We start from the raw sequence: 12,717 nt of genomic DNA, 5'->3' as shown, positions 1-12,717 counted from the left end.
ATCTTCATTCTGGTAATAATTTTGTAAGGAAGTGTGTTTTCCTCTAATGGAGGATCTCTGCCATGGCTGCTGGTAGGAGCACAGGCAGGGGGAATGCAAGTGTACGCACACAAGCAGCTTGGTGCAATGTGGGAACTTTGGTACATGATGAGGACAAGGTTTACAGATAGATGGATGGACAGGATGGGGGTATGGCATGAAGCTGCTGGCGAAGATGGGACCCCTCTGGAGGAGGAAGAGGTTACTCGGATTCTTAAGTAGGCTGTGAGCAGCGGGGGGGGGGGGGCAGACACAACGTCGGCTGGCAACAGGACCATCAGCCAGGTATTCTTGCAGGAGCTCAGAAAATAGACCGAGGAGCATGATTGTCTGTAAGGATGCCCGACTTAAGTACATGAAGGTTGGCCGATCGCTCTAAGAAGTCTGGATTTTCATTAAGAATCCAGTCTAAAATCCTCCCAGGTCTCCTCTGCAGGCTGAGGTCGATCTTAGGCCAGATTGAGGTCATGGCGGGTGGAGGGAGCACAGGGAGGGAGGACTAGAGCGCAGACACACAGGAAGGCTACTGCAATAGAGGAACTCTAAACGATAAAGTGATGAGGACACAGACAGGTAGGAAGGGACAGACAACAGGTAACATACAGGTAGCAGGAGGAGGAACACACACATGACATACGATTTTGTACGGGGAAAAAAGGGCTGGTATGAATACCAGGGAGCAGATGATGGAAAAAGAGGTAGAAGTTCCAGTGGACATCATGGACGACAGGTGAACAGGTGGGTCAGGAAACAGGAAGTATGTACAGGGACATCTAGTGGGCAGAGGGAGTATGATAGAAACCCCAAACATCATGTTCAAGCTACCCATTCATACCAGCAGTGGAAACACTCTGGATAACAAGAGGAAACATTTCTGAAATTGATTTCTCTGAAATCCAGAGTCCTGTTTGATCCTCTTCTGAGAAGAACCAGCTTTGTAAACAGATGTCATTTAATACTCATCATCCTCTGATCTTCATTCTGGTTATGATTTTTGAAAGCTAGTGTGTGTTTACTTCTTGTAATGGAAGATATTTGATTTTAGAAAAGATACAGGACATGAAAGAAACGCAAAACACACACTGTACCCTATCTTTTTTATTTGATCTTTTACAATGACTGTGTCAGTCGACTCTGACCGCATGTCAAGTAGTGTCAGCCTGACCTTAATTTATCCACACGAAATTTTAGATACAACACGGGTAATCAGTGTAGCCTCAGATATCTCAATTCTTCTACATTTTGAATGGAAGAGAGTTAATTAAGGTGACACAGCAGGGAACGGACCCCTCCGCTCCAAACTCTCATTTTGTGTAAACCATGATCAGAATACCTGTTGTATCATGATGTCCATAACAGGAAAACAACAGGGATGTGGGACACGTTTAAAAGCTTTTTGAACATGTTACAGGAGAGTTTGCTTAGCTGTCGGGTTCACTCAGTTCATGAACAGTAAATAAACCTTCCTCTTTGCAAATTTAATGTTAAATGCTCACAGTGTTCTCTCTCTGGACCAGCCTCTGTTGCCCGGGGTGTCACACTGTCCCAGAGTCAGTGCGTGGTCATGGAGTGTGACCCTGATCCGCGTTCTAGTCTCTCTATGACGGAGACCCTCATATGTGAAAGGGGTAGTCCTGCAGGTAGCGCAGCAGAGGCCTCGGGAGTGGCAGGTGTTCCGGACAGTTTGTGTGTCTGTTGATGGTGAGGCGTGCCAGGTGCTGCAGAGAGGGGAAGGCCTCTGGTTTGTGTAAAGGTTGCATCAGGTTTAAGGGGACTCCACTGGCAGGGTCAGGCTTTGCTTTGGGGGTAAAGTCATTTGATGCCTGGTCCTGTGGCGCGTGGCCCGAACTCTTGTAGTGCTGTATGAGGGTGAGGACGTCCGGGAAGGACTGCAGGTGAGGCAGACCAGGGGAGATGGAGTCCAGCCAGAAACAGCCCCTGCTGTACTCTATCCGTACACTAGTAGGTCCACAGCGCGTCTTCACTGACAGTGCCAGCACATACTGGGGGTGGCTGCTGTCCCGCACCAGGAACGTTCCCTCAGACTTTGTCAGGAGAGCTTTCCGAGCATCACTCGCTGAGAGGGAACCCCAGTACCAGCCTGGAAAAAAAGAGGCCATTTTAAGTGTTTTAGTTAAGGTTAGGAAACTCCCACCAATTCTTTCTACATATTACCCCCAATGACGACAGAGGAGGATCACACTCTTATTATTCACTCGCAATGAAATCTCTTTTAATCAGAAAAGACATCTTTCGGCTTCTTTAGAATCTCAATTACAAAGTGCAGCAGCTTCAAATAGTAAATACATTTAGATTCCCCTTAAGATAATCAGCGACTGGCAAAGCTCTTAAATACATGATCATATTACCCCCAATAATCTTGTTGGCCATCACAAGGTAATGGGATTTGTAGTCACCATGTGTGGAGTACACACACAGCGTAAAAAAACCCCATCTAAATAACATTAGAATAAGAAACACTCACAGAGTGTGCAGCTGCATGGCTGTACAGGAAATAATTTGTCAGTGCAAATGGCAGGATGTCGTATAAATAATAAATAAATAGAATAAATGTAATGTGAAGTAAAAAGCAGTGAAGTACCTGAGGTCTGTAGATACTGGAAGGTGGTGGCGATGCAGCGGAGGTCCTCTGCTGGGTCCCAGCACGGAGGAGAGGGATGTGAACAGCATGAGGCTTCGCGCTCCTCATGTTGAGAAATGGTCACTGCCCGGGCAACCATTTCTGACTGTTAGCATGCAGAGACGTCAAGATAATGTTCATGTTGGGGCACTGACAAAATACAAATTTACATTAGAAGTGTGAAATTAGATTCTTGTGCAACTTTCCACTGTTTTCTGCTCCAAAATATCTCTTGCAAATAACGTAAATTATAAAACCCTAGTCGGTAAATAACGTATGTTTTGGGTTGCAGTTCAGTGAGAGCATCATATTTATTGTGACCAAAATGAGCCAACAAGCATAAAACAGAACAAAATAAAAAATAAGAAAAATAAAAAATAAACATAGGATAAATACATAAAATACTACTACTATTACTACTACTAGTAATAATAACTACAGTGATATAACGAAATGAATAGCTCAATTATTAGGTTTGTATAGATAGATTTCAACACTTATTACTTTACAATTACTCAGGTATATTGTATTGTTTTCATCATATTTATATTAGTATGACATATAGAAATTGTTTGAATAAATCATATTTACAACCACCATGGATAAATAGATATTAATGCAATTCGTTTGTTTGTCTATTTATCTGGATGTATCCAGCACATCAGCTACTCTGTAGTCCAACACTAATTGAAAGTAATATTACATATACATGCACATGTACATGCACAATAAATGTACTTGCATATAAAACTGATCATAAATAATAATAACAACAACAATAATGAGAAATACCACATCAGACACATTACAATGAGAGCTCCATTATGTTTGAAATCCTCTTACCTTAAATCAAAGACAACCATATGGAATGTGAGCAGGTTTATAAACAGTCCAGAGAATAATCCATCAAAATGTCAATAATCAGATATCATCGACTGACTCTGATGGAGGCGACACTGAACATTTCTGTAGAGAAAATATCGTCTGTGAGTGTGTGTGCTGTAACTCAAAGTGTGTGTGCGTGCGTGTGTGTGTGTGTGTGCTCTGTATTCAGTGAACTGCAGGACAGAAAACAGCTCGGCTCAGTCTGAACTCACTCAGCTTCCAGGAATCTGTTTTCCGAGAAAGGTTTTGTGTGACAGCGCCCGCAGTGACACTCTGCAGCTCTGAGCCCCGTCAATACACACACACTGTGTGCACACACCACTTCCTGTACGCCTTTCAAAAATAAAACGCACTGCACTTCATCTCAAAACACTGTAGACCTGTGAAAAATTGTTTTAAAAATGCCCCTATTCTTTGTTTTTAGGGCCTTGGCTGGGAAAGCATTTCATATATTAAGTAAAGCCCATTTGCAGCTCCACCTATAACCTAATCAGGAGTCTCTGAAATTTTGCCAATTTCATGTGTTCACGACATTGTGATGAAAAGCAGGATTATGAACTAAAATGGCGTCTGAGGTAATTGCATGGTGAAATGAAAGGATCATTTTGAAGTGATACTGGAGTTACAGAAATACGACTTGCAATAATCGTTTCTGTTGTCAAAAAGCAGCATGATACATAATAAGTGTTTTAGGTTATGAAACATATACAGGATTGTGTTATAGCCTAAATTATGACAATTTGTATTATTTATTTCATAATATCTAAATACTTACTGTATGTATACAAAAAATATATATTCAATATTTGTGCACTATCACCTGCATGTGAAATGTAAACAAGTGGAAGAATGCACTTGTTTATATCTTACAGAAGCAGTTACGTCAAAGCCATATATCCTTGTTTGTTGTTGATTTGTAATATAAATCTATTTACTTCACCTACTAACGTTTGCAAACCGAGCTACAAGAGACTGGAGTCAAATTCCTTCTATGCATAAACATGTGCGATGCAGATGATTTTTTAAATTTTACAGTCAATTCTTTGGGTCTCTGTACAAAGAGCACCAAAGCCTCTGTAAAGCTGCTTTACCGCTTTAATTGTCACCTCCATCACCTGTTGTTCTTTTTACTGACAGTTTTTAATCTTTTATGCTGAAAGAGTAGAGCAGAACTTCCGGTGCTCTTAGTGCCGTTGCCTTGATGCAGCTGCTGGCAGCAACTTGTGTAATGCTGGATTCACGTTCAGTGGACTGGAAATAGTTTTACAACCATACACTGTATAAATGCATTATATAATGTCACTTATACAGTTTCAAAATTATAACCACATGATCTCTGACTTTCTGACTCTCTGTCTTTGTGTCTTTTTTTTTTTTAGCAGACACACATTTGCTCTATATCACACACACTCCATCCATTCACTCATCCATTCATTCCCTCCAGGATCCACAGTTTGTTCGTAACACAAACGTCTCAGCCTGTGGACATTTGTGAAGCAAAAGGCTGATTTTTTGTCCTCCTCTCTTTTTTGTTTTCCGGGAATTCCACTGAACTGTGCCATGTCAGAAACCAGTATGTCTTCAAAAAGTCAAGGCTAACCATCACCCACCCACGCCACAGTTCCCATGTACAGAGATAATGACCACATGAAAACTGCCTTTCAGTACTGTGCTGCGTTTCCAGGAAAAAAAAAGTTCACATCAAGCGTCTTTCCCGTGAGCAGTGAGAGCAGCAGAATGCACAGCTGAATGCTTCTGGGTAGAGAGGCTTCCTGGAAAACACACACAACAAATTGACCTCTACTACTGAGCAGTGATCCCTGATGCTGCTGCTGCTGCTGGCCTGCTTAGAATGTATGGGACTATAGAACAATAAACATGCTCACTGACATGTACACGCACAGTGAGAGAGTAACAAGGTCACAAACACAAGGAAATAAAGAAAATATTTTATTGTGGCTCCATGTAAAACAATAGCCGTCACCTGAATGTAGTTAAATCTTGACCGTGTGACTGCAGGCCACTGTAAAATATGTGATTTGGATGAATTTTCATGGTGTGAAGAGTGAACCTCTGCACCGATGCAATGCAACGGACAATCCACCTTAAAACAGAAATTTCACAACCATTCCCAATGATCTTTAGAAACTGTATAAATACTAGAGATCAAAAAAAGAAGAAGAGCAGACGGGGGACGTTGCCGTCAACTTTGAGACAAATTGGCAGATGTAAATAAATCCAGGAAATAAAAAGCATTTTATTCCTTCATGTTTTCCTCTGATATCTCTACCAGTTGCCTGATAAGACTCCGGTAATTCACCGCTCCATTCCAAGAAACAGACTGACACACAACCCTCGGCTAAAACCACACCTTGTGTTTCTTACATTTCAGTAGTTGTGCTGATTCATCTTTGAGCATTTGAACTTTTCTTCCCCTTTAGACAGAGTCAAACTCGCTGCTATTCATCATCGTAATATATATATATTGTGTATTAGCTTGTTCAAGTTCTTTATTGAAGTTAGATTTATGTTTACAGCATGTCATATTCAAATCTAAGACTCATACAAGATGTTTTTATGGGCTCATTAAAGTGAACATGTTCTAGATGCTGTTTGCTTCCTTATATAAACATTTCCCTAAGATTGGGACATATTTTAGTATCTTTAAAAAAAATGTGGATCTCGACCAGAATTTAAATTAAGTGGTGAACACGGTCCATCGCCACACAGCAAGACGGTTCCCACCATTATTCCTGGTTCTTTGGAGTTTGCATGTTCATGGAGTTTGATTCCCAGAATCTGTGTGGGTTTCCTCCGGGTACTTCGGCTTCCTCCCACAGAGGTTATAGGTCAGGTTGGGTTTAGGTTAAATGAGGACTCTTCAGTTGTTTGTCTCTGTATGTCAGCCCTGCGGATCACTGGCGACCTACGCCACCACTACTCTGAAGGAAGCTCACCAGAGACTTTTCTTTTTGAGACAGAAAAATGTGTTGTTTCCAGCAGAGGCTTGATGCATTTCTATCATGCGGCAGTGGAGCGAGCGCCCTTACCTTTTGCAATCACTGTCTGGTTTGGGAATGTGTCAGCAGAGGAGAGACGATTGAACAAGGAGTCGCAAAGTGCACTAGAGGAAAACTACAAGGCCAGATTACAAAGGAAAGGCCTAAAGACCCCTCCCACCCAGATAACAAGCTTTTTAATTTTCTCCCTTTTCATAAGAGATAGCCAGTGTCTTATCTATAAATCTTTTAGATTGAGGTTTAATTAATTTTAAATGTTTGTCTTATTTATTTGAACATTGATTTTAGGATTTATTCTTTCATTCTTTTTAAGGGCTCAGATTTTACTATGCGTGCCAAGACAAATTCCAATTGATAAAGTAGTATCAAGTTAAAGTTAAGTTGTCCAGGGTGTTCCCCGCCTCTCGCCCCCAATATCAGCTGTGATTGATTCCAGCTCCCCCAAAACTCTCAATCGACAAGTTGTATAGATAATGGATAGATGGATTTAAAAAAGATTTGGCTTCACAGCAGGAGTTTTACTTGGCTGATAAACCCACTGATTCACCAGATGTAAGAAGATTAACAGGACTGTAGATTTTGATCTGAAAGCTGCTGCACCTTCCTTTAAGTATCGTTACTTCATCATGACTTTGTTTCCACTGTAATCTGGTATTCAAACTAAAATACGTCAGCTAATCACCCTCCATCACCCTGAAAGTTGACTTCTCATTCAGTTTTCACAAAGCAGCTCCTGGAATTTAGTATCTTGGCTTTAATTTCACAAAAATATTCACATTTTCACATTTCTAATTCACGGTGGATCTATCTTTGTGTGTGTGTGTGTCCTTGAGTAAAAATAAAGAAGGAATGGCTAGAAGTTAAACGGTCAAATAACAAGTCAATTCATACATATCGGGTATCGGTTTTCTTCTTGTGTACTTGTTTATATATGCGTGTGTACAGTATCTAACTTTCTTCGCCGTTCTCCCCCGCGCCCTTGATGATGCGTTTGTTGCCCCTCTTGCCTCCTGGTCCACGCGGCTTGGCAAAGGCCTGCTTTAAGGTGTGCTCCATCGGGTGCACCTCCTCGTACAGGAAGTCTTCTGTCAGACCATCGCCACTGTCTATCTCCATCTACAAACGCACGCACACATTGGTTTCATAAGTTAGAATCTTCAGCAGATGGAAGCATTGGTCGTTAAACAATAAGTGGGTGATGTTGTACCTTTTTGGTGACCTCCAGTTGGTAGTCTCTCTCCACCTCGTCCAGTAGCCTGTTCTTACAGCTGGAGTACAACATCCTCTCCTTGATACTGCAGGTGTAGCCAGGCATCGAATATATGAACACTGGAGGAGTGCATGAAGTGGTCAGTTGATATTTGTTGCTTCACTGGATCAGTTATAATTGTGTCTGCTGTTTAAGCTCCTTGGACAAAGACACAAGAACCTGGTGCGGTGGCACTTAACTTCAATCAAATAGAAGTAGTAGACATATGGACATTCTTTGTACAGATTGATGTCATGTCTAAAAGCTGCAGTTAATTATTTTTACCACTTGGGGGCAGTGGAAAAAGCTGAAAACACATCATTGGTCCATCTAACCTAATAAAGTTGTTATGGCTGACACATTAGCAAACAGTTGACCTTTTACACACCCTGCCGATGAGAAGCAACAGTAACATTCATTTGAACTTACAAGCTGTCTCGCTCGCCTGTTACGCTCATTCTGAAGATAAGATAATATAAAATATTTTAAAAAATTAAAGCAAAAAATAAAGAATTAAGTCTAAAATACAAGTGAAGATAAAAAAAGTTTTTGTAAAAATAATAAAATCAAGTGTATACCAAGTAATGGATGACCAGTGCCTATTAGTATACATCAATAGAAATGAGAGTAAGATAAGCAAAGTTACTGTGACTTGTCAAATCTGGGCGAGAGTGTGTACTGACCCAGCGCCTCCTGCAGCTGACCCTGGTGGGAATGTTTGAAGATGAAGAAGTGGTATCTGGGTGAATCTGTGGGGATCCTGTAGGGAAGATCGTGGGTCTCTGTGGGTTTGGTGTGAACCAGCTCGATGGTCTCTCGCTCGACATCCAGCCTCTGAGACACAACGTGCACAAAAAAGCTCTGGGGTCAAGTAATGCACCGTTGATTTTGCTGGTTTTTTTACCAACAAGCACTGGTATGAGGGGGGTATCTTACATGTTGCATGCTGTTCACTTTAATAGTAATAAAATATCTTTTAGTGTGAGCTCACCAGTTGTATGTAGTTGATGCGTTTCTGCTTGAGTTGCTGCAGAGCTCGTTTGGCCTCTTCTTGTAACGGGAATGCAAGGCCCTGAAGAGCCTGTGCTCTTTTGTCTAAGCCAAACTCCATTGTAACCTGCACAATAAAACAAATATAAATAAAATAACATGACTGCTTCAGCAGGAAATGAATGTACATGTACAGGACAAGACAAACCTTGGCTCGTGGGGTTGGATTCCCGGTTCGTCTACGTTCATCCTGTGGACAGAAGAGACAGTTTTAAAAACTGTCCACCGTTTTCTTCTTCATGTACACACTTGAATTTGTATCAGGAGGAAAATCTACATACCCATACAACTTTATCCTACAAGAAAAAAAACGTCGAAGCAATCAGGATGAATACAGAAGATTCTGCATAAATAACATACTCCATATTCAGACATATGATATTGTCTTAACTCTACCTCTGTGAATTTAATTTGTTGCAGTTCCTGCTCGGCAGCTGTGAGAGGAGCTGGGGAGGAGCAGGACGACATGTGACGCAGGTATCCCTGGAAGCACACGTCCTCCTGCAAACACAGACAGACCCCAGGACAAAAGGGGGTTGAGGTACTTTGTCTTTTAAAGAAGATTCATGGGTGAGTTTTCAAACCTTAAAAGTTTCACTGACCTCGACTGTGCCAAACATTTCATCTTTGATGTGACCTCCTCCGAACTCTTTCTTCAGTGTGGCACGGGTCGCTGCATACATCATCTTTTGCCTCACCTGGAGGATGGCACAGCAGACAGGAGGACAGAATGAACTCCAGACATGGTTTTATGTAATGACCACTTACTTATTGTCTTTATTTTTCGACTGCATATAAGAATTACACTTCAATTGTACAGACAAGATATAAGATATAATGTGAACTTTATTCTTAAATATCTTATTTCTTCTTGGCTCTAATCCCAGTTGGGCCGCAGCCTTTCTGTGTGAGTTTTGCATGTTCTCTCTGTGTGGTCTTCCTCCCACAGTCCAAAGACATGCAGATTGGGGTTAGGTTCATTTGAGACTCTACATTTACTGTAGATGTGCATGTGAGTGTAATAGGCTGTTTTTCTCTGTATCATGCTATACAATAATGACCTGTACCCCACCTCTCACCCAATGCTGCTACGATTGGCTACAGCTCGACCCTCAGGATAGATAGAATAGATATCATAGATAGAAGGATGGAAGGATGGAAGGATGGAAGGATGGAAGGATGGAAGGATGGAAGGATGGATGGATGATCTTATTTCAGTTCGTTATAGTGTTTTTGAAAACCTAGTTTTAATCTTATTCCAAGTTTACAATAACTTTGCAGTGTTTTGAATGACTACATTTGAAACTAGCTAATCAGCCATGACATGTGGATCAGCATCTCCTTAACTTACTGCTGATTGGTCAGGTGACCAGGCAATGAAGACCCACTGGTATCCCTGTGCATTCTGGGAGTCCAGACGATAGAGGATGTAGCAGGGCTCCCGAGGCGGTAGCAGGGGCAGCAGGCACTGGTCGTAGTCTCTGTCCCAGCTGTATGCAGGCTCTCTGAATGAATCTAACACCAACTCCTCTGCAGACAGAAAATATGTGCATCAGTAAACTCACCTCAGGATTTAGAATGAGTAACTAACTAAGTATACATAAATATCTCATGTTTACCATTTCTGATGACAATCTTCATGATTCTGATGGCACCTCCCTTCGCCCCGGCCAGAAACTGACTCAGCTCAGATGTTGCTTGAGTAACCAGATATAAGGCAGACAAGTCAAAACTAAGGATGGGGGGGTTGAAGCAAGTGAGTCAGAGTTAGGTAAGTAAGAACCTGAGACTCCACTTCAGGGAGAACATTTGATCCACTGCCAGGGACTCACGCTATCACCTTAAGTGACTCAGAAGGACCCACAAATGTACGAAATGACCAGAGAAATGTGAGTTTTACTGATGACACATCCTCCTCATCCCCTGGTTTCAGACTGTGAAAGGGAAGTTTGATGCTGAAAACTAGATTTAACCATTTGTTGAGCCCCACCCCCCACCCCCCTCCTCTCTCACCATGGTTACCAAACACACCTGTCTCATAAATGATGTAAGAACGGGTGAGGAAGGAGAGAGAGAGAGGTATGCTTCCGACCAACCTGTCCCCCTACGCTCCAATTACCAAATGCAATAACACACATCCATGTATATACGTTGCTCTTGAAATATCCATAAATGCCTGTAAGTGTTAAATATCACAATTACTGGCATCACAACACCGATCATAGACACATTAACTGAGAACCAGACTTGTGATGTCAGAGACATTTTACAGCCCATGATTATTTATATTAAAAGCATTTAAATGAAAAAGACGAAGTTACTTGACATTTAAATCCCTAAGAAATCTGAGAATATCATGAATGAGACTAAGAGGTAAAAAAGAAAATAAATTTAAAAAAAAGCAATTAGACTGAATTTAGAACCAATTTAGGGACGACTCAATTAACAGAGTGGTTTTTCTTTAAGGATATTGAAATAATTTCCCTTTAAAAATGCGCTTACCGTTAATTCCAGTTTGGTGTGACATCTTGTGGCAGTCACCTCTACACACTGCTCTTGTGCAACAAGGACCAGGTCCAGGTCTGTGTGTCCTCTCTCCTGGTGTCTGCTCGGCAGGTAGGCTGCCTCTCCACTGATGGCAGACAGATGGACCCACGCACACCAGTGACATTAACGCCTGGAGGGTGACTCGGGAGATTCCTAACACTTGAAATACAATCTGCGGAACCGTGGCTGATGAGTAATAACGTGCCTGTCAGTGGATATGCCACCCTAACCGCTGATCTAAAACTCTTTGCGTATCGATGACCGCAACTTTGAAAAGTCTCGGTGGGGGTGCCTCTCCCAGGTCACATACCGTCCTGTTCCGTTGTGCGAGGGGCCCGCCGAGCTGTGGACGAATCCACTGCTCGTGACATCAGCGCAGGGTTTTCAGATGCTGCCAGGGGGACGCACGGAATGACATTTTATCACGGTGGCCGCAGCAGATACAACTGCATGGTCTCAAATTCCAGCCACGGAAATGTGACACCAAGGCAGAATCTGGCCACTAAATAACATTGTTACCTGGACCAAGAGCCGTATTAAAGCTCAGGACATGTTGTGCATATAGACAGAACGTGTTACTATTGACAGCTGATGAAGAGGAGAGAGTGAGGCGGACAGCTCAAGCAACACATGCACTGTTAAAATATGAGAATGTACATGTTCACATTCAAACACTGCTCAACTCAAAGTGTAAGAGAGGAGCTGCAGGTGTGTACACAGGACGAGATGGCTCCTAAATGTCAGTACAAATAAATCCATCGCTGACACACTGGCAAAGTCACTGAGAGACACGCACAGGTTTGTGAAGATTTCCTTATTTGGTCTTTGCTTTGACTTCCATTCATTGTGGACAGCCTAACCAAAACCTTATCCCTAACATAAACCTTGACCAACTCATGCCTAAACCAAACCTTAACCTAACCACAATTCACAGCTTACCACTGACCTTAACCAGTACCGCAGGAATGACACTTTGCCACATGAGCTCCACTGGTCCTGGTCAAGGCCACAAGGTCAGTGTTTACACAGCAAAAGGCACACACGAGTGAATGAGTGTGAAAAGTTAAAAAGTTATCAACAATCTTAAAGACAAGTGCTTAACCTATCAGATGCCCCCCCCCTCCACACACACACACACAGGTTGGTGAGAGAAAGATAAGTGTGCACCTGTGAGGTTACCTGTGATGGGATCATCCATTATTCACTCTGTGGTGAGCACACAACCCAAGCATCTATACATTATTCAGCAGAGCCCCCCCCCCCCCTGCTGCAGGAAGACACACTTT

The 12,717-nt window shown here is 42.1% G+C and overlaps 2 protein-coding genes across 3 annotated transcripts; both read right to left on the bottom strand.

Annotated features, from left to right (window-relative positions):
* Positions 1-1,122: 1,122 nt before the first annotated feature.
* Positions 1,123-3,825, bottom strand: LOC118104522 (cytokine-inducible SH2-containing protein). Of its 2 annotated transcripts, none has more exons than XM_035151458.1 (3): positions 3,524-3,825; positions 2,642-2,786; positions 1,123-2,140 (listed from the first exon to the last, which is right to left on the bottom strand). In XM_035151458.1, the coding sequence occupies exons 2-3, from the start codon at positions 2,778-2,780 to the stop codon at positions 1,653-1,655; spliced, it is 627 nt and encodes a 208-aa protein (XP_035007349.1). In that variant the 5' UTR covers positions 2,781-2,786; positions 3,524-3,825; the 3' UTR covers positions 1,123-1,652. The 2 variants fall into 2 exon arrangements, with proteins under 2 accessions (XP_035007349.1, XP_035007348.1); XM_035151457.1 differs by having other exon boundaries at positions 2,642-2,830; positions 3,524-3,824.
* Positions 3,826-7,339: 3,514 nt separating this feature from the next.
* On the bottom strand, positions 7,340-11,599 carry LOC124851050 (twinfilin-2-like). The gene is made up of 11 exons (XM_035151436.1): positions 11,387-11,599; positions 10,504-10,581; positions 10,236-10,414; positions 9,487-9,582; positions 9,281-9,385; positions 9,166-9,180; positions 9,033-9,074; positions 8,826-8,951; positions 8,518-8,668; positions 7,793-7,914; positions 7,340-7,701 (listed from the first exon to the last, which is right to left on the bottom strand). Exons 1-11 carry the CDS (start codon positions 11,553-11,555, stop codon positions 7,534-7,536), a joined length of 1,251 nt encoding a protein of 416 aa, XP_035007327.1. The 5' UTR covers positions 11,556-11,599; the 3' UTR covers positions 7,340-7,533.
* Between the last annotated feature and the right edge of the window lie 1,118 nt (positions 11,600-12,717).

This window comes from Hippoglossus stenolepis, chromosome 3 (genome assembly GCF_022539355.2).
Source record: "Hippoglossus stenolepis isolate QCI-W04-F060 chromosome 3, HSTE1.2, whole genome shotgun sequence".
NCBI classification, from domain to species: Eukaryota; Metazoa; Chordata; class Actinopteri; order Pleuronectiformes; family Pleuronectidae; genus Hippoglossus; species Hippoglossus stenolepis.
This window is presented reverse-complemented; position numbering and strand designations above follow the sequence as displayed.

Excerpts from the sequence above, each read along its gene's own strand:
- LOC118104522 (XM_035151458.1), bottom strand. The coding sequence starts at position 2,780 with ATGGTTGCCCGGGCAGTGACCATTTCTCAACATGAGGAGCGCGAAGCC. Across the intron at positions 2,141-2,641 it reads CCAGTATCTACAGACCTCAG|GCTGGTACTGGGGTTCCCTC; the intron begins GTACTTCACTGC and ends CTTTTTTTCCAG.
- LOC124851050 (XM_035151436.1), bottom strand. The coding sequence starts at position 11,555 with ATGTCACTGGTGTGCGTGGGTCCATCTGTCTGCCATCAGTGGAGAGGC. Across the intron at positions 10,582-11,386 it reads ACACCAAACTGGAATTAACG|CAACATCTGAGCTGAGTCAG; the intron begins GTAAGCGCATTT and ends TGGTTACTCAAG. Across the intron at positions 7,915-8,517 it reads TCAGCTGCAGGAGGCGCTGG|TGTTCATATATTCGATGCCT; the intron begins GTCAGTACACAC and ends GCACTCCTCCAG.